Here is a 22,773-nt window from a genome sequence, read left to right as displayed (position 1 = left end):
ATTGTTTAAAGGTGAGACACCACAGAGCTGGGCAGAAATGCAAGACTGAACATGTTTTACATTTTTTTTGAAAATTACACTAAATAAATGTTATAAAATGACAAAATATCAAATCTAAGATACTTTTTGAGTCAAAAAGTTTTGAAATAGATTGGAATTATTATTTATACTTAAAATTTGAAATTTTGTTCGCAGGTGTGCACTTGACAAATGAAAGGGGCTCACTGGTTATAACAGGGTTAATCACTGTAAAAAGTATTCTCTCTCTCTCTCTCTCCAAGAGATCTCTACAAAAATGGTTTTATCAATGCAGCAACAGTAGTATAATATGTATCTTGTACTTGCCTAGTTAGAAAAACTTAAGAGAATAATATGTATAATCACATTTCAGTGGTTTCTTTACCTGTCTTTCTGCATGATCAGCCTGCCAACCAGTGACATGAGATATTAGATTCTCACAAAAATAATTAGCCAAGGAAGGAGTCAGACTGGGCACAGATGGTTTCAGTGCTGCAGATGCTAAGGAAATGGCTCCTGTGCCACTGAGACTCTGCAAACTACTCACACTAGAGGTTGGACTACCTCGTCTGGAAAACAATAACAGAAAATAACTATACTGGGGGGGGTATCACAGAAATTTGATAGTTCATCGCAATAATCTTCACACTTTTTTATCTTATTTTCAGTTCTAAAAAAATATACCATTATTTTCTGCAAATTGTAATAAGTGCCATTTAATGAGTTTCTTTAGTACAGAATTATTGGCAATTTTCACAGGCAGAAGTCATACTTGTCTCATGCTTTATTTTATGAGAATTACCTTTAGCACTCTCTACATTACTCTGAATCACATTTTCTTCTATATAAGCTCACTCAAACCTTAATCATTTGTCAGCTCCCTACAAAATCATATAAAGCACATGATCTGACACGTAAATCCAGTTCATTTTATAACATCTTCAAATTGGTTAAAGAATAAATACTACAGCAGCTAGCACCTGTGAAATGCTACAAAGACTTAAATTATGACAAATAAAAAAAAATCTCTTCTTTATCTTACTTTAAAATAAAATGAAAGTTATTTTGATAAGATGCTGCAACAAGGAACATTTGTACCTTGATGAATGAGAACTATAGTCTGATCCAGGTGAGATCCTGCCCTTGTCTGGATCACCTTTTTCATCAGCTGCAGGATGGGGAAACTGAAGACTTGTCTGAATGTGGGAATCTGAAGACTGTCCTGAGCTGGATGGGTTAGAATTCTGACTAGTCTGTTGTAACTGACTGGTCGGTGGTAGCAGAGAGAAGCCTTTTTGACAAAAAGAGTCACATTGAGTAACTGAAACTGACCTGTGTGGTGATCGGCTTAAATTGCATGCTGTGGAGAAAATGACGAAAGCATAAAATTAGATATCTTTTAGCTTCTGCTAGTATTTTCTAGAATAATTAAGACTGTCTAGACCTTTAAACTTTCAACAACAGAGGTGTCTGGGTGCTTCAATTTAACATATCCAGTGTTTTTAAGATCACAAACTAAGACTACTGAATCAAATTGCATGAACTTTGTAACAAGCTTTCAAAATTACATCAAGTGTCTGTGAAAAAACAACATCAATTGATTTAGTATTTGTGTCATATTTTAGCTTATAAAATTTATGGAAGTTTGTCATGAAGTACTGTTTTTTATAAAATAATAGGATTAGTTCCTTTTATTCTTAGATTTCTTATTTTTATTTTGTTACCCTAAAAGCTTGTATAGGTATCCAATAGTGTTTTGAAGAAAACTATACACTTTTGGTCTATTTTTACCCAACTAGCACTATAAGTAATTTACTTACAATCAATGAAGCACAGAATGAAAAAAACTGTTGAAAACACGAAAGAAATAATTAAAACTGAATTTTTTTTTATATATACTTGACCAGAAAGTTCCACTTCATACATTCAATAATTAACTTGCTTTACATAAATTAACATATCTATTCTTGCTATTTTCCTTCAGTATGCTTTTAGCCCACTGAAGCAATCACATAACCCACTGAAAAATATATAAACCGAGTAAGATCAACAACAGTTTACTATCACATACTACTGTACAACCCTTTAGATCAGCATACTTACTAACCCTAAATATCCTTACCTGAATTTTTATTACAAAAAAAATATTTTTGAAGCTACCAGACCTAAAATAGCACAAATCCAGCCAGCATCAGCAATAAGAAAAACATCACCATATAAAAACAAATCCTGGGCATTCAACTAGCTGGGAAACATTACAAAACCTCCAAGTGTAGCAATTACTGAATTACTCTGTTCAACTTTCAAGTGTAGCGTTCACTGGACAACTCCTTTAAAACTCATAAAAGGAGAAGAATGTCATAAGGAATTATTAGTAAGTTGTTAAGATGATTTTGTAGCTATAGCTTTATAATGGTTTTCAGCAATAGGACATATCTATTTTCATGGCTGAGGTACATGCCTGTTTGTAAAGAACCTAGCAGGAGGTACTAAACTACTTCTAGAAGAGTAAAATTAAAGCTTGTTTTAAAATAATTCAACATATTGGTACACACAAGAGTAAGCTCAAGCAGCCATTCATAAAAAAAAAAAAAAGACAGAGAAAAAATGGACTCGTATTGTATAACACCACTGGTGAAAAAATAAAACGTAATCATATTCAAGGCCACTGTCACCCCTGGTAGCTCTACATAATATTACCATGCAATAAACCTTTGTAACCTCAATGACAACGAACCAGTTTGTTGAATATATCTTGATATTCTCCTGTGTATATTTAACTTAAGAGCCAAGTCTTTCTGGACAAATACACAGAATACCTCTCAATAAGTTATGTGTCACAACTGAAGACAGAATATGATGTACAACACCAGAATGGAAATCCTAGAATCTAACCTGATATTAAAACTTGTAACCCTTAGTTGTGTATTTTTATATTTGTGCCAATATCTAAAAATATCTTTTTTTTTTAATGTTCTACAATGTGAGAAGGTGAATGACATTTTCTGTCACTTTTTCTTGCAAAGCCATTCATTCAACTAACAAAGCACTCATATAATGTAAAGTAAAACAAATTAAGCTGAAAACTGAACAGGATCAGAAAATTTTAAAAATCCATATTAAATGCCAATAAGTACGAGATACATACCTTAAAAGGAATATATTTTATGTAGGTTGTTTGCTCTCTCTGAAAATAATCCTTGATCAAGTCTCATTATAGTAATTGTAATTTTTTTTGCAATAAATTTTAAAAGTGCATCAAATTATATGGTCTCAACCACCTATGAGGGTACCTTATAACAGAGATGGGGTGAGCAAGAATGCCCAGCACAGTTTTGTCTGGTATAAAACCATCAGCACGAGAAATGTAATAGCTAGTTGTGGAGTGAAAAATGCTGATTCACTGACTTTGGAAGCTAAAGTCAAAAACTGTCTTAGAGACACGCAGAAAAAAGAAGGTAAAGTTTCAGTTGGATGTTGTGTGGACTGCATTTCGTACATTGGGCATGGGATCTATCTGTGAAGCATCAAGCACCTACACATGTAAATTCCAATTTATGTTAATAAATCCATATCAAATATGAGTTTTTTTGTCAGCAGGCTAATGTGATATTTGAAGATAATGTTTCCTAGCACATACAAAGTGTCTTAGAACTGCCCTACCAAGAACCTAGATCGTCATCTTAGGGAACATCTTTTGGATCACTAGAATCAAATGTTATTATAAATGATGATGAAAAATTATGTAACTTAACAATGCTATGCATAACTAGAGCTCAGTCATTAGTGGTACTTGCCAAATGATTAATCAACAGTCTCATTAATCAATTAATACAGTGTTCCTCAAACCATGATGCATAAAAGCATAAAAAAAAGTTAGTAGCAAGTCAGCAGATCAAATGAAAAGAACAGAAAAAACAAAACAGTTGTCAGTAGGTTTCTACTAACCAGATGTTTTCTCTCTAGTCAGCAGTCCAAGAAGAAAAAAAAGTTAGTGACAGGTGCTGCCAACTAGTTGTCTTCCCTCTAGTCAGCAGATCAAATGGAAATAACAGAAAAAACAAAAAAATTGTCAGTAGGTGCTACTAACCAGATGCTTTCTCTCTAGTAAGCAGTCCAAGAAAAAAAAAAGTTGGTGGCAGGTGCTGCCAACCAGCTGCTTTCCCCATATTCAACAGTTGAAAATTAGTGACAGAGACAGAAAGTCTTAATAGCTTTGCTATAACAAAAACAAGGAGAGTAAGTTTGGTGGTAAAGGGAATCAAACACAAGACCCTCAATTAACGAGCACTCCCCCAATCATCAAAGCTGAACAAACTTGAAGTAAAAAAAAATTATAGGGCTCAAATTGGGTACCGCAAAGATTGCCCATTATGTAGTTTTGTGCATAACAACATATACACATAAGAATAATATTAATCAATTAATCAACTGTTGGAATAATTGAAAATAGTAATAATAAAAAAACTAATTCTGATTAGCTGATTTAATCATAATTTTAATTCATCAATTACTTTACGTAACACTAATTAATGTACTCACTGCTCATAGGTAATCGATTATATTGATTTAATTACAAAGCTCCATGTGTAATATCCACTTATTTCATCTATGAGGGTTATTGGTTTGGTTTGTTTTGAATTTCACGCAAAGGTATACGAAGGTTATCTGCACTAGCCATCACCTAATTTAGCAGTGAAAGACTAGAAGAAAGGCAGCTAGTTATCACCACCCACTGCCAACTCTTGGGCTACTATTTTACTAATGAATAGTGGGATTAACCATCACATTATAATTCTGCCATGGCTGAAAGAGCGAGCATGTTTGGTGGGATGGGGATTTGAACTCATGACCCTCAGACTGCGAGTCAAGCACCCTAACCATCTGGCCATGCTGGGCATAAGAGTTATTACTATAAAAAAAAAAAGCATGTCTAAGAATGGGTTTACCTTCTTTGCTAATATTATATGACATCTAGATAGATAACTTTGAAAGGAAACATTTCAGAAATCACCAATCAAACTAGATTTCTGGACAAAGTATGTGAATGTTATTTTCCCTCTTTTTTCCAAAAAAAACTTGAAGATTCAAATTTACCTTTCATCTCATATTTAAACAGTATATATCCAAATATTCAATTCATTTATGAATTATAAAATAATGACCTGTTGCCATTTCTTGATGTGTTATACTGAAATCTACAAAAAGGTTATCTTGGTAAGTTTGCTTCTACATATCACCATTTCTCTCAGAAAACAGGCAATTTTAAAAGTATGATTTGCAGATTGTTCAATATCTGTTCAGATGAAGAAGGCATTGCTACAAACTGAATTTCTTTAAAAATATTATACTGAGAATTAGGTATGATATTAGCACGAATAAGGTCAATGTAGCTTTGAAACTATAAAACAAGTAACAAACATTGCTTATAGAGAGATAAATATACATGATACGAAAAAAGGAATTTATCAAAGTGAATGTGGCAAAATATACACTGGACAAACATTGTAAATAATAATAAAAGAACATAAAATCATGGAGAATCATACCATCAATTATAGCTTATCATGTAATGGAAAACTATCACATCATATATTACACTAAAATCATTTCACAACCTAACAACTATGAACAGAGAAATATATTTGGATTGATAGAAACATTACAAGAGAAAGATGAGTTTATAAGTCTAGATTAAAGAAACAAAGTTACATCACCCATGGAAACGTTTTCCATCAATGGTTTAACTTTAACATCATAAAAATAAATTTAAAAAACATTTCTTTATAACTGCTGATATAATACCCTTATTAAATAGTTCCAGATGGTGCTGTCGTATCCTTTTATGAATCTTATAAATACACCATTACACTAAACAAATACCTCTGAAAAATGTGAACGTGGCAAGCTGAAAAATGTTGGGTCCCTTGTATTAAAAATAATCATTTAATACATGCTTTATAACATAATTTACTTGCCTTAGTTTGACCATCAGCCTTTAGTAATGACTGTATTTACTTATACATAGGGTGTGGGAACAAGCAATGGGTACTGCATTTAGATATTAAAAATATAAGCAAGTCATCCATTTGGCTGCTAATTTTAGAAACCTAGCAGAAAATTAATAAATTTCCTAATAGAAAAATTAACTGAATAACTAAAACTGGCCCATATAATGGTGAACTTAGGCTTTGTATGCTGTGTATTTGTTTATTGACTGTTTACCTTTCTAATACAAATTAAAACATTAAGTAACTAATAAAGCCAACACATATCACCATTATCTGAACAAGCTGCAAGATAATGACAATGAAATACAGTTGATGTTGACACATAGTGGTTAACTTAAACCATATCTTGGATAGGAAATAAGTTTGTTTAATGATAAGTAGCCATTCTAACCAAAACAGTAACTCTGAACAACTGAAGCTGTCCCACGAGTGACCAGCTTTAGCTTTACAGGGTAAAAGAAAACAAGTTTAATTTTAAACAATCTTTCTAACAAAAACAGCTTTGAGTAACTAAGGCTTGTCCATAAATGACCAGCCAGAGTAAAGAGGATAAGTTTGTTTAATATTAATAATATTGATGACAGAGAAAGTAACCTCAGGTAGCTGAGACTGAATGGTATGGTGATCTGCTTTAGCTGACTATGGTATTGAGTATTAATGACTCTCATGATGCTATGAAATAATGTAAACTTAAAAGCACTTCTATGATGCTAATTTGAGTGGCTAAAAGATATCTGTGATGTCATTGACTATCACCAACTTTCACACATTACATCTTCTACTCATTCTAAATTCACCCCTGAAGAGGGAAAAAATTTCCCAAAGTGTTCAGGTTATTAGGTTCCTTTTTAATAACCATGTAACACAAAGATCTGAATTGGTGAGTTGAAACAATCTTATATGGTAACTTACTTAATGAATTTACAGTATAAAATAAAAAATCAACCTGAACCAATTAAGAAATTAAGGTTATTAGGTTCCTTTTTAATAACCATGTAACACAAAGATCTGAATTGGTGAGTTGAAACAATCTTATATGGTAACTTACTTAATGAATTTACAGTATAAAATAAAAAATCAACCTGAACCAATTAAGAAATTAACGTGTCATTTTCAAATACTCTGTTCAATGAAATATAAAAAAAGATTAAACTATAGCACAGCATGAAGTTAACTCGTCGTTTAAAATACTTTGTTCCGCGAAGTATAAAAAAAATTAGACTATTTTGAACTCGGAAATTAAGATGTCATTTTAAATACTTTCTTCCATGAAATATAAAACATTAAACTGTTGTAAACTAAGAAGTTAACTTGACATTTAAAATACTCTGTTCCATGAAATAAAAATTAAACTAGTGTTTACAAAAAGTTGCGATATACATTCTTCAAGTATTTTAGTTTTTCTTTTAAAAACTAGTTATTACAAGTAACAAATAAAAGAAAAGAAACGCATCAATCAAGATTAAGTAAACTTTTTGTTTTACAATATTCACTTACCTGTATGTGCTAAACTTGTCACTTGTTTTGTCAACTGTAGTGCTTGCTGAATGGTCCGTAAAGCTGAAAAGAATGATTAAAACATTATTATGACCATTTCTCTTGATTGATCCACCTTGAGCTAATGTTTTATTCCCTACCTATCTAGTCTAACAGAAGGATTTATCATTTAGTTAGATATTTACAAAAAAATCAAAAATAAAAGTATGTGAAAAGGTTCATTTACATAAAAAAAGCACTTCTAACAACGAAGATGCCATAATTATACATATCATCCACCAACCTGACCTAATGTAAGTAGGAATTCCAGAAATCACTGGGCTGAATAGTATTAATGATGAAATTCCATATTTTTGTTCTCAATTGCATTTCTATTACATGAAAAGTGAAAAATACACGGAGTATAAATTCAAAATACCCTAACAATAAAACTTTATTTTAATGAAATTTGTAAAACCCCAGGTATCAGATTTAGTTCATTACTACTATTAAGATAAAAAAAATTAATAAATCAGTGAGGATAATAATAAATACTAACTCTTAATGTCTTAAAACAAAACAGGAAATTTTGTGGAAATCAAATCAATTAAAAAAGAAAATTTTAATTTTTGTGAAAAACAAAAAAACAGAACTATGAATCATATTTGCTGGGCCAGTGCAAGCACTAGGCAATTGCCTAGAATGGCAAAATAGGTGTACAAACTATGAAACAACACAAATTTTGTGGGCAAAAAAATACTGTCTGGGTAGTAAAAATACAACTGTCCAGGCAGAGAGTTGCCAAGCATCATAATTTTAATTTTGGATTTTACAACTACCGCTAAGTTTGTTAAGGTATTTTAACGAACGTATCTGAATATTACTATTTCATTAACAATTCTACTCAAGGCATGAAAAATAAAGTCTTGATTCTCAGTTTTGTCCTATGACCCGTACAGGTGGGTACAGCTTGAAGGTTTGCCTAGGGCACCAAATATCCTTTCACTGGCTCTGCACATTTGCTATATACACAAAACTAATCACACAGAAATAAACTAGCTTTTTTACTTATTTTTTAGCATATACATCTGACAGGAAGTTGAATCAAAAAAGCTGTTCTATACTTGACTTACTGCCAATAATTTCAGCTTTTAGAACATCAGACCCACTCTCTAAAAATAAACATTGAACACAACCAAGATATGAATGTTATCTGACTAGCTGCTAGTATCAGTTATAAGATTCAAATCCAAATTTTTGGAAACTCTTTTTATTTAAATTTTTTGGGTTATTTGTCCAATGAATTAAAAATAAGTTTAAAAAAATATATAATCATGAGTGATTATCACCCAGTAGAGTTTAAATATTTCATTAACTCTCTCTAAATAAGCTCGAGCAAACTGACTGACCACGTGACCACTTTGTACTTGTTTAAAGTCTTTATAGTTTTGATACTATTACTTTTAATATAGTATGTGTATCCTCACAAAATTTGGAACATTTTCAGTAAACATTACAAGTCTTTCACATAAAAAAATAAGATTTTTTAATGAAGTTCTGTCTGTGAATATATCAAGTCTTTTTTTTACTAGTCCGAGTGCAAAGTGATTTTCATGTTGAGATTAAAAATACTTCTATTCATTTCAAAAATCTCAAATTCATTTTCGTAATCTCTAAAACCTCCTAAATACATTTCAAATGTTTGTTTTTAGTAAAACATTATATTTTATCTGTTATTTTCTCTATCCTAACTCTATACAAGTTTGGTTAATTTGACCTACCTTGTAACCACCAAAAAAAAGAAAGAAAAAAATCAAAATAAATCTAAGTTACATTTATTTTATTTCTAGAATGACTTCAAATTGTAACACTGTTTTGTTGGTTTGTTTTTTGAAGTTAAGCACAAAGCTACACAATGGGCTATCTAAGCTCTGCCCATCACGAGTATCGAAACCAGGTTTCTAGCGTTGTAAGTCCGCAGACACACTGCTGTGCCACTGGGGGGCCAAATTGTAACATGAATCTACATTCATTTATCCTAAGTAACTTTAGACTTGTAACAGTATACATCTATTTATACTTAAATTTTATTGTTTTATTGCCCTTTGAACCATGTCTAACTACTTTCTGCATTATAAATTGCAAGTCACTTGGAGATCGTGGAACTCATGTTACATTATTGAATTACATTACAAGCGATCTGCTCATGAGCTGCTAGCGTGTGTGCCTTGTGAAACATTTTTATTATATTATTATTTATTTTACCTAATCTAACTTTAACTAACCTAAAAATATTTCTATTTTTACATTTTAGTTACTTTTATAATAATAAATAAAAATACACATGAAAAACAAGAAATAAAGTACTTACCTGGACATTCGTTTTTTTGCTGTTGACTGTCGATGAAACTTAACCCTACATTTTGATACTAATGGCAGTAGTGCATTAAATAATATTCATTTAATTAAATAATACACCAAAGAACATAGAATAATAACATGCAAAAAGCAGACAATGGCTCATAACCATCACAATTTTTCTGACTTTCTAACTATGCGGCAATAGCCGTTACAAATTCATCCAAGCTAGTCTATATGTTTCCCATGGGAACGAAGCTTGTACTAGAAGAAAAATTGACAATTCTCTGTTCAGAAAATAATGTAATATAATACATCATTTGATAGATAAAAACTTTGGCATTGTATTGGTTATAAACATAAGAGAACTATTAACAAATCCTGAAAAGAGGATGTGATAATTGGGTGTGGCAAGAGGGATATGATTTTCTATTTGATGGCTCTGTGACCAAATAAAATTGAAGGCTATAAAAATTAGGCTTTGTCTGAGCAATGATAATTTTGTAGTGAGTAATTTATGTTAAATTTCGTACTTATTGGAGGGGTAGTGAATAAGTTAGAAAGGAGGGATGTCTAAAGAAAAAAAGTCACATTTCTCACACTAAGGGAAATTCAAGTTTTTTTTTTAAATATTGCCTTATAAAATTAAGAACTTAAAACTTATATACTATTAAAATATAGATAATTAGTTACAAACTTATGCCATAGTAATTGATATAACATATACAAAAAGTAGCTTAAATAAATTTTGAATGTAAGTCACTAAATACCTTGTGACATTTGTAGTAAAGGATGCCCATGCAGATAGGGTTAAAACCAACTAAACTGAAAAATCTTTATTCAAGTGCTTTTATTTTAGTTCACAAACATTCACCTGTTTATTTTTTATTGTACAGGATGTACAAGATTGTCACTGCATGCAAGACTATAAAATATTATTGAACAAATCACAGTAAATGGAACAAACTATTAGACGTGAAATTAGAAAAACCAGTTTCGACATGTTGTGCATCCTCTTCAGACAATGAAGGCAGAAAAGGACACACAAATGTGTCAAAATTACTTGAAATTAGAGAAACCAGTTTCGACACGTTGTGCATTCTCTTCAGACAATGAAGGCAGAAAAGGACACACAAATGTGTCAAAATTACTTGAAATTAGAGAAACTAGTTTCGACACGTTGTGCATTCTCTTCAGACAATGAAGGCAGAAAAAGACACACAAATGTGTCACAATTAGTTTTTCTAATTTCAAGTCTTCTTATAGCTTGCTCCAATTACTGTGTTTTTTTTTAAAAACTGCTGCACATGATATTGTGTTCTTTTATTACTATAAAATAGCTTTATCAAAAGGTAAGATACTGTTGTAAAAAGTTAATATGAAAAAAATATTTGACAAAACTTAAGATATCCAACACAAGAAGTATTAAACTCTGAAATGGTGCAGTTTAAGTGGAGCGAAAATCACAGCTCAACTGCCATAATTAACGTGAGACTAGCTTAACGACCCAAAGTTGATGTAAAAACATTTCACTGGTTAGAACTTTAAAATATATGTACAACTTGGAATTCACACCTTCTTGGGGAGAAAGCTCAGAAAGATTTGGTAACCCTTTTGTTCCTGCTAGCTGAGTGATTAGTTTCGGCAGATTGGCTAGCGTGACTTGGGACGGTGAAAGCAGCTGAGGTTGGGAAGGGGGTTGCATTCCTTGGGGTGTGTTTGGGGGCACTGCTTGTGAGCCAGTAAGATGCTGGTTACTTGAAGACACAACAGGAATCTGGCTTCTATTGTAAAATCTATAATCATGATAACCACTAGTTGGTGTTCTGCTACTGTCAGGTGAGAGGTCAGTGTCCTGTGATTGTCCATCAGCTAAGGAAACAAATTGAATTATTAAAAATATTATTAACATTTAACAAATGAATTCAAAAGTATAATAAATTAGTGAAATCATGATATATTAAAAAAACATTGAAGCTAAAAGCCCACCAGTTCATTAAGAGATCTAAAACTTCTGGAAAAAAAAACAATTATACGGCACTAAAATTTACGTTAACAAGTGTATTAATTAACTGTTAATTGATTACTTCTCTTTTAAAACAATGAATTACTAATCTAAAATTATTTTCCATCAAAAACTGCCAGGGACATGTCTAAAGCACATGATATAAAATCCTTACATGTTGGTATGAATCATAAATGGCCAAAAACATGAAAAAATATGGCAATATACCAAAAGAAATTATGAAAAATAAAGTTATCAAATTAAGTTTAACAATGAAAAAAATTTCATAATTTGGCCAAAGAAAGCAATATAATGTAATATAATTGTAGGAATAATTTTTCAAGTTTTAAAGTGGAAATATCCGAGATAGAATTTGAGCCTCATCAGTCAACTGAAGTGGTTCAAAAAGTCAAGGTTTCAATTTTTTTTAGAATGTTATAAATTCAAAATGTATTATTATTAGCATTCAAAAACTCTTAAGATGCTTTTCTTAGGCATCTTTAATACTTTAACCTGCTCTAGTCCAGCAGCATAGTTGAAAAATTGTGCTCTTTTTTGATACTAGTGACACACTTTGCAGGGCAATAAGTATGTTAATATTGATTAATATCTGATATAGTGCCATTTGCCAGTTAATGTTGATATGCTGTGTAAAGCATACTTTATAAAATTCCCACATGTAACAATGTATTTGCTACACAATTCTATTTTATGCCTAAACTAACAAAACTCACATTTTAAACAAGAATTTCCATATATTATGTATACTTCATAAAAGTTCTACTATTTACATGTAGAAAATACAAAGTAAAGTACAACTTTGTTGCCAAAAGGAATGGATCTATTAACCACTGAACAATATCATTTGATAACAAATTAGAACCGTATTCATGTCAATATTAACAGGTAATCACTTATTAAAGATAGTTACACATTCATGAAATATTATGTCCTTCCCTCCTAAGTCTGTATTTCTACCAGACTTTTGGAAGCCCTTTTTATGCTTAATCAAATAAGTCATGTACATTCTTTTTTATTATAATTTAGATGAGATGGTATATTAAGTTTTTCACTACAGATGACTAACACCCTGAAATTATAAAAGTTGGGGGAGGAATAGAATATCATATATTCGTGCATTAACAGTCACCTATTAATGCTTCACAGGTAAACCACAGTTTAAAGTAAAATTAGTGGAAATTTTAGTGGAGAAATGGCCAAGGATTGGGGCATGGAAATGGAAAAATATCCTGAAGAGTGTGACTTAGAAAGACACTATTTCCTCTGGGCCCTCAGAAGCACATTCTATCAACTGTTTCCAGTGTCTTTTCTGTCAGAAAGTCAAGAAAAATCCTGCAGAATCAAGAAAAAAAAAGGACTACAGTGGAGCTTACAGAACAATAGCTGAGGGCTTACAAAGCTTTGATGAGGTTGGTGAGCTGCCAGTAACTGTAAAATTAACCCAGTTTATGAAGGATGTCAATTTCCAGAAACTATTTTGAAAAATTGTGCCCTGTGACACAAGTCCTGTAAAGACTGACATAATAAAATAAAGTTAATTTGAGTGAAAAAAAAAAATTAGATACTGACCCAGGAAAAAAAAAAAAAGGGTCCATAGAAATCCTCAATACATATTCCAGAAAAAGATCTCACAGAAACAACTTGCTTTTATTTTGTGATCAGGTTGCATCTTTTGAAAATCTAACTCAAGCATGAACCTTTGATTTTGACCCATTCAGCATGTGGCTCTTCAGTTGGAAGATACAAAACTTCAAGGTAAGCTTAGTGCAGGAGACTTGATAACAACTGAAACCAAATGCTACAAAAGATGCTTAACTGCACTCTTATAATCATGCTAGGGACAAGACCAACAAATAGTCACCACAAAGCAGGACAGAGAAACAATTACTCACTCCACTGTTCTAGCTGAACTGATTTCCTATGTCAAGGATGCACTAATAAATAAGTCAAGTACACCCACCTTCAAACTGACACTTGGCATGAATCAATTTGCACAAGATTTAAACAGCTGGGTGTAAAGCCAAAACAAAGATTCCATACGACCAGTCTTTTAGCTATTATCCATGGTCTCAGAGCAAACAGTAAAGAGAGGTACTTATTACTTGATGATGACATAAGTTCTGCATGATGCTCTCCAAAAGAACAATGATGCTGATGCAATGTGTTTGGGCAAAGTCAGCACAGATTATACGAAGAGAACTATCTGAAGAAATGAGAAATTTCTATAGAATAATTCCATCAGACTGCCAAGAAAAGTCTGTTCCATCATCACTCCTTGCACATGTCAACATGGTTCTTTAAGGACCAAACAGTAAAGATCAAGAAGTTAACCCAACCAATTCAGCAGCATTGTCCATTGTATAACTTCTTATGTTCAATAATGTGAAACACAAGTGGCAATAAGCAAGTTCAACAAAGCATACCAAAAGTTAGGACAGTCTGCTTACAGGAAAGATATTGATTGGGAAGAGGAAGGAATGATGAGTGAACAGGACTCTAGAGAAAACACAACCAATATATTCATCCTTATACCATGCACACGAGGAGGGAAAAAATTAAGCCCAGGAGTGTCAGTAAACTTCTACACTGTTAGAGTACTCTAACAGTGGTAACTATTAAATATGTTAGCCTGCTCTGATTGACAGCCTGTTTCCATAGCAACAGATATTTTTCAGTTTGGCACTATATCAGAAAATGATTATCATAAGACCGTCTTCAAATGTGCCAAGTCTCACGTTGATAGCAAAATGTGCATAATTCTTGGAAAACATTAAGCTATGCCACTGGACTACTCTGATCAGTTGGAACACACAAAAATAATGATTCTATGAAAAACTTGCACCACACAGTACTTACAGTCAACATAATGTAGAGAAAGCCCATTGGATGATCTTTCCTAAGATTCTAATAGTACTTTAGCTATTACTATACCAACTGTTACTTATGAAAAGTGATATCTCTACAATGAGGATTCATATGGAACACTATATATACATAACAAACACGAGATAAAGCATGCAGCTTCTCCAATAAGCAAATAAACTTAATAATCTTTAATTTCTATTAAAAAATGAAATCCTACAATCCCTTCTTATAAAACAATTAATCTGAATTTGTTCTGCATGCAAGTGCTTTGCAATCATGCTGCTTATGCCAGGCATTGTTTTAGGTATCAAGGTTTCACATACGTACTTTCAAAAGAACATTACATAAATAAATAGACCTGAGAAACTTAATAAGAAAAAAGAAATCAAACACATATACATTATTGGAAATAATCACGGAAATGCAAAGGTGATAAACACCCAGAAGTTTCAAAAAATGGGCAGTTACAAATAAATGACAAATTAAAAATTAGTACATTATTACAGAAAATATAAAATCCATGCAAATAAACTGTATTATGTATTGGTATTTTGTAAAGCAGAGCAGTACACCTTGCTTTATGCTACCACAAGTTTTTCAACATATGACTGTAATATAATGCTCCGAATTTCCTGTATTACTACCCACAACTCAGCTAAGTTTGGTTGCTGCTTGACTTTCTGAATTTCCATACAAGCCCATACATCCTTAATAATATTCATATTAGGACTTGGCAGGCAAAGCCATGGTTGTGATTGTTCCATTAGTCTCCTTTGCTTTCCAGATACCACTTCACCATATTTACTGTATGCTTGGGATAAATGACTTGCTGGAAGATGAATACCTGAGGGAACAAAATGATGGATAAGAATGTGCTTCATTACAGGTGCAAGTTGATTGTGATATCATCTTCCTCTCCTCTCTGCCGTCAAACAAACTATTGTGAATTGTTGTTACACCATTTGAATTTCAATTCATCTGTAAAGAGCACTCTATTTCAGCTTTGTTAATCCCTTTGTTTGAACTGATGCTCAACTCAGCCTTTTGGTCTGGATATCACTCCTAAGCAGTGGTTTTTGAGTAAGCTACACATTCTCCGAGTCTACTTCGTGCTAATTTGTAACTTAATTTTCTTGATTTAACATTCACACCTGTATTTATAACTAGGTTATTGGTAAGATCTTATACTGGAATGTTGTTTATCATACAAAAATCATACATTTCAAAGGTACCTTCATCCATCTTCATCATACTTAATCTTGTACACAACTAAGAATTCTTACTATAATTTTAGAAACTTTGATCAATAATTTACCAAAGAAGACACAACAGTAGCTTACAGTTTCTAATAAACAAACTAATAACCAACATATTCTTTTTGTTCAATGCTTGACACTACGTGCGTGTGAAGTTCTTTGTGAAGTTAATGTTTACCAGAATTTTGAAACTATTAAATGCATCTAAATGAAATTAGTAAATATTACAGTTCTGCTGTAAACAAAAAAATCAGAATTTTTAATAGTGTTTCTACAAAAGATTTTTTTGTGAATTTCCAAAGCCTTTACTCAATCAGTCAGTCAGTCTGAGGTGATTTTCAGAGAAATAAAAATATTCTTCAAATTAAAATTTTTGTATTTCATATACATAACCTTTAGGACCTCCTAAATGAACATCAAAATTTTCTTTTAGGAAAACTGTATACTTTATCTCGTGTAGTGAAATCATCAATGTACAGCAGAATTAGAAGTTAAAAAATACAATCTATAAAACCCTTTTTAATTCTAGAATGACTGCATATTGTAGCAGACAATTACAATTATTTATTCTAACAGACTCGGCTTTGAATCATTTCACACCTTTTAATTACATTGTTTTAATACAGGACATGCTTTGGTAAGACTGTTTTTTTAATAAGTTGGTTGTTTACAAAATAATTGATTTTGCTTTCAGACACAAACAATATATCAAGCACTAGAATAGAATGTCCCAAAAGTACTAAAATTTAAGTAACTTTCTAACAGCTATAAATAGGTGGAAACAAATGCATTAGCTACTTGTAATTGAACAACTAAGATCGTATACAATGTCAAACTGGTCTATTCCAGCAACTATAATAAATTAGTGGTATAAGGAATCTTGTAAAGAAAAATATTCTCTTTCCATTGCTAATAAAAATGTCCAATAGCAATGTCAGAGAAAATTATAGACATGTCTTGAAAGACACAGAGATGTGGGTTTGATAAATATAATGATATCTCAGTAAAACAAGAAGATGGGAGGTTCAAATTTCATATTCTAGCCGTAAGTATTTATAGTTTGTGTTTCTAACTAGTTGAACACTCTGAAACCCATATAAGGGTAGAATGAAAATATAAAATGGATAATTCAAGTGTAGACACAAGAAATTATTTTAATATTTCCTTTTGAAATTAAGAAATAAAAACTTAGGTAATATATAAATGTGAATTATAAACTATGTTTTGTTACCAAGTTATTGATATGCACTGATGATAAAGTTGTTTAATTAAAATTTGAATGCAACTCTGTGAAAGGTTGTTGCATGTACACTTTGACCTAGCCACTCACATGGAGTTGAAAGATTTGTCCCCACGAAACTATAGATGTTAGTCACATTATAGTCACAAGCACAATTGACACTAAATTCAGAATGGAGTAACTTCTCAAGAAAAAAAAGGATATTTAAATTATAAATAAAACCACCTACATTTCTGATACCAAGTGCCCTTTGTTACCTTTTTCTATGGACTATTGTATTTTTCCTCTTTATGACAAAAACAAATTTAGTCTTCAAGTAATCTGTTTACTATATGATAATACATATCAATTACTTTTATTTATTTTTCAACATAAACTAGCTGCCCTATTATTTTACACACGGTATTAATATCTGTACTTTAAGTCCAACTTATAATCTGCTTGAGCAACATAAAGAAAACTGTAGTATGAAATCCTAAGAAAACAAACATACTGTGACTTGTGTCCCATAATAGATTACTTTCAACTGAAGATTTTGAGGATCTTAATTGCTGTGACATGTAGGTCTATAGGTCTAACTACATGTCTAACATGTAGGTCTAACTATAGTTAGAAATTAAGTTCGAACTGTTGTGCAAGATGCAAAAATAATTTCTAAAAACTTGTTAAAATCAGTGGTATAGAACTGACTATAGAAAGGCTTAAGAATGTCAATTAAAGTAGTTTTAAGTAAAGGAACTTAGACCACTGGAAAGTTACTGGAGGAAATGGAATGGATAGAAGCTAACACAGTTAGTTATATTATCCAAAGAGTAATTACAAATTTGTCAGAAAAATAAAAATATACTGACTTAAACAAGGAAAAGCAGATTGAAGCCATGACTATGATCATGTAAGTAGTTGAGTATATTCCAAGTGTGGATCCAGTGGTTGTTTTGTGCATTTTACTTAACACAAACCATGGGAAGTTCAATGGAATTCAACTAACATCATTATACCTTTAACGTAGTGGAAAAGACTCTATAGGAAGAGAATCAGTGGTTATCTAATGCTACTATGTAAGTGTTAATCTTTCTGCTCCCCACAGCTATTTCCAAACACAACTGATAGGCATTCAATAATGCAGAAAGAAAAATAAAACAACTAGTTGAACTTATTAATGTGTAATATAATTTACACATCTCCAAGATAAGGAGCATAACAATGGCAACAATTGGGATTCAGAATAAAGAGTGAAGTTTTCCAGCAATGACTGCAAGCACTAACATGATCAGAACCCACAAAAAATCAAATGAAATTGAGAAGATTAGGAATTAAAGGAGAGAAAAATTAATGAACACAGCAAATCAAGAGCTAGACAGAATAGTGACTCAGTGATACGTGGATAGTGACTTTTAACAGTTTGAATTATTTATTTTTGTTACAATTGTTCACAGGTAATAATAAAAATATAAAACAGCAATGTGTAAAAAAGAAGCCTTATGACATTTACGTTTATGCCAAGCCATTTTACATAAAATTAAACAAAAAAGTTACTGGTGCTGAACAGGTATCTGAAATTAACATTACTTATTACAAGAAATATTTATGGTTCTTGATCTCTTAAATACTCAATGATAAATTCAAATTTGAAAAGACAAGTTGCAGAAAATTTAAATTTGTTAACATTTTTTTTTTTTTGCAAAATAGTTTTACAGAATATCTCTATCTTATCATAAAATAATTACCTTCAGTAGTTTTCCGACCATCTGTTTTTCGAACACTCTCTCTCCTGTCATGACCTGGTGTTCGGTCTCCACCACGTGACTGAGATGGTTCGTCTCTTTGTGAGCTTCGACTGGTGTTATGTTCAGTACTGAAACTGCTTGATGAAGAGCTGCTGGGTTTGACTGGTGAGGGAGCAGTAGAAGATGGGTGGTCATGTGACCTAGAAACTTGATAATTACGTGCACTTCTTTCTCCACTGCTGCTACCACTGTTGGAATGTCTGTCAGTGGCTAATAGGCAAGACATACATATATATAAATATATATATATATATATATACACACACACACACACACATGAATTTAGTTACATTTATTATTACATCAGTAAAACATTATATAGCTGGTCTTTCTTTTAACTTCAGAAAACTGCATTTTACATGTTTTTCTCTTCCAGATAATGAATAATAAAAACATTGTAATTCTATAAAGACAAGAAAAAGATTGACTGTATACTGAAATTTTAGTCAGTTTCAACATGCTTACTTAATAAAACTGGACTTATAAGCTTGTTAACTAAAGATCACTGCCTTATACTTTATTATGTTTATGGAATGTTTCAGAAAAAGAGAATCAACTTATAAATTTATCAGTGTCAAAATCTGTCGAGTCACAGGAGCTAAACCTAAAATATAGAAATTCTAGCTTTTGAAACTACAACAGTGTTTTTTCTAACAGAATAATTCCAGATTATTGCTGTTCAATTCCAGAAACTGACTGTAAAATAAATAGTATAATTTGAAATGTATTAAAGAACAAGTTAAATAATACAAACTTCATTTGAGTTAAAATTCCTTTGTTTACTAAACAAATCTGAGCAGATGAATGTAACATTGTGAATCTGATCATAGGTGTTAAGAGGCTGCATGAAATATATTCATTATAGGTAGGCTACTGATTCTGGTACACATTACCATCAGCACTCAAAATTATTCAGAAACACACTATAGTTACGGGTTGCTGCTGTAAGCTGTATACTTAATGGAATATAAAACATTTAATACTTTAAGTACAAAGTATGGTTCAACTTGACCCACCATGGAAGTGTCAAATATTAATTTACTACGTGCATCTTCATGAAATTTGGCAAGCTTTAAGAAAATATTGCAGATCTGTTTTATATAAAATAAAACAGATTTTTTCAATAAAATATTTCTACTAAAGATTTATCTGTGAATTTACAAAGGTGATTTCCTTGCTAAGAGTAAAAATACTTCTTTTAATCTAATGGTTTTTATATTTCATTTGCATAACCTCTAGGACCTTCTAAATGACTTATCAATTTTTTATCCACTAAAACTTTATATTTTATCTCTCATTTTCTCTAAAAAAAAATTGTCAATGTAAATGAAATGCACAGTTGAAAACTTTGAAATAAAATTAACAGTATCTTTTATGTTCTTTCAATATATCGTTTTGCAAGATTTTCAAGTTTCTTATATTTACAATTTCAACTTTGATCCTCTTAACTTCCATTTTCTTTTAATTTTATGGTTTATTATCTGTACTATGAACTACCATCCTCCATCTAAAGCAACAAATCACAGTGAGAATCCATAAGCCACCTGTCATAAACACCACGAGTAAAGAGCATGGCTGCATGACTTGCATGATTTTTGCACTAACCAGTAGGCCTCACTTGTTTCACTCAGGTTGTTGTTCAAGTAAAAATTCAAATATGTATTTCAGAATACTAGAACAGAATGTCCCAAAACTATGATAATTTAACTAGCTTTCTAACTAAACTATAAATAGGTTAAAAAACTTCTGTAAGTACTCAGAGCAAAGAACCATGATCACCAAGACTAAATATTTCTGTTAATTAATGATTTGCACAGAAAATCTAAACAATGCCTTTTTTCTATTGGTTATAAATACGTCCATCAGCTTTGTAAGGACTACTATCACAGAATATACAAAGAAGCTGTATGAAACAAAACGTGTGTAGGGTATTATAATAAATGAAATATATTTTACATGCTATCTGAAAACAAAGAAATCCAAATGAGGTAGGAAGTTCAAATTTTAAAGTTGTGCTTGTAATTAGCTGTAGTTCAGGTTTCTAGGGAAAATATAATATATATATATTAGGGAAAATATAATATGTGTAAGGGAAAATTCAGAGGAGATATGACATGTAACACATAGTGATTAACATTGAGAATTTGTTTAAATATTTCCTTTTGAACTTATGAAATTAAAACTTACATAGTACAAAAATCTGAATTAAAAACTATGTTTTGATGCCAAGTTTAATGACATCTTTGATAATAAAATTGTTTAATTAAGTTTTGAATGAAACTCTACAGAAAATGAAAGTGACAAAGAAATCACTTTTTATGGCCTGGTCTTAGGTCCTAATTTATAGCTAAAACAGTTGAAAATACATTAAAATATTTAATATAAAAGAAGTACATTTTATTCATTTTACATAAGAACTTTTGAAAATTATTTTGAAAGCCTAATTTGCCATAATTAACCTAAATACGAGTAATTACAAACAAAAACATTAACTTGATTCTAACTCTAAATATTAATAACACAAGTATCTGTATTTAAAACTGAGTGAAAAATATATCTAAGCTCAAGCAAAGAGGAGAGAAAGTAAACATGCATGTGTTTACAAGCTTAAGCCATGAGGAGCAGAAATGAAGCCTATTTAAATGACTTGTAGTTCCTATACATTTATCTATATGTAAAGATTATTTTCATTCAACATGTATCATTAGAAGAAGTTTAATTTAGCAATGTAGTGATACCCAAAACTTGTAAGCCTGATTCCCTTCATTACATAGAAAATACAGTTTATTTAATGCTCCTAAAAGTACACACTAAAAGACCTGTGACAGCAATAAATCAAAAGTCCCAGCTAAGAAGTATAACAACTTTCTCATCTGGAAACTTTTTATTTTGCTTCAATATTAAAACATGAAACTTGATGTTACAAGGATGCTTCTCTATTTGACAAAATTCTTGCTGTGAATTTCATTTAAAATCTTTCTTTAGAAAGCAATTTATGTCATAAGACTGAAACAAAAAGAGTGTATGCTACTAAAAGCTGTAAGAATAAACACAACAATTTTTTTTTACATGCTATCTCAAAATAAAGAAATCCAAATATAATTGCTCTTAATCCTACATGCATGGGGTTAGTCCAATGAACTGATCCTGTATTGAAGAATTATTGTTTACTTTAACTCCAAATTTACTATATTTTGTAAGCTTTCAGTAAGCATGAAGTATTTTGTACACAGAAAATCAGATTTTTTAATAAAATACTTTTACAAAAAAGTTGTCAGTGAATGTATGAAATCAGTCTGACTCAGACTCTGATTAGTCTGAGTGTAAGGTGATTTTAAGGTTAAGAATAAAAATACTTTTCTTCATCATATAGTTTACGTTTCATTTATAGAACCTCACAAGTTATTTTTTTTTTCAATAAATCTTTATGCTTTATCTCTTATAATCTCTACCCTAACACTAATTGTTGCAAAATCATCTGTAGCAATAGTTACAGAGTACGAAATAAAATCAAAAGTACATTTTTCTAGAGTGACTGTAGATTGTAGCAATGACAATCATTTATCCTTTGTTCTTCTGATGAAGAATAGTCAACTATTCGAAAGCGCTCAAGTTTAGGGTCTTATTTTAAGTCTATTACACTTTATATGTGATCATTTGTGCTAACTCTTTTATCAAAAAAAAATATATTTATCCTAATAGCCTTAGGCCTCTATCCTTTCCACAAATGCTTTCA

General features: G+C 31.1%; 1 protein-coding gene across 1 annotated transcript in view; it reads right to left on the bottom strand.

Moving 5' to 3' along the window:
* Positions 1-22,773, bottom strand: part of LOC106469505 (WW domain-containing adapter protein with coiled-coil homolog) — a 57,457-nt gene that overhangs the window by 10,247 nt on the left and 24,437 nt on the right. Inside the window, exons 7-11 of the mRNA XM_013930008.2 lie at positions 18,978-19,247; positions 11,439-11,735; positions 7,527-7,589; positions 1,117-1,378; positions 404-587 (exon numbers count right to left, since the gene is read on the bottom strand). Of these exons, the coding sequence (XP_013785462.1) occupies positions 404-587; positions 1,117-1,378; positions 7,527-7,589; positions 11,439-11,735; positions 18,978-19,247 (1,076 nt within the window). The remainder of the gene's footprint in view (positions 1-403; positions 588-1,116; positions 1,379-7,526; positions 7,590-11,438; positions 11,736-18,977; positions 19,248-22,773) is intronic.

Source organism: Limulus polyphemus, unplaced genomic scaffold, assembly GCF_000517525.1.
Source record: "Limulus polyphemus unplaced genomic scaffold, Limulus_polyphemus-2.1.2 Scaffold97, whole genome shotgun sequence".
Classification (NCBI taxonomy): domain Eukaryota; kingdom Metazoa; phylum Arthropoda; class Merostomata; order Xiphosura; family Limulidae; genus Limulus; species Limulus polyphemus.
The sequence above is the reverse complement of the archived record's forward strand: the minus strand, read 5'-3'. Positions and strand labels throughout refer to the sequence as shown.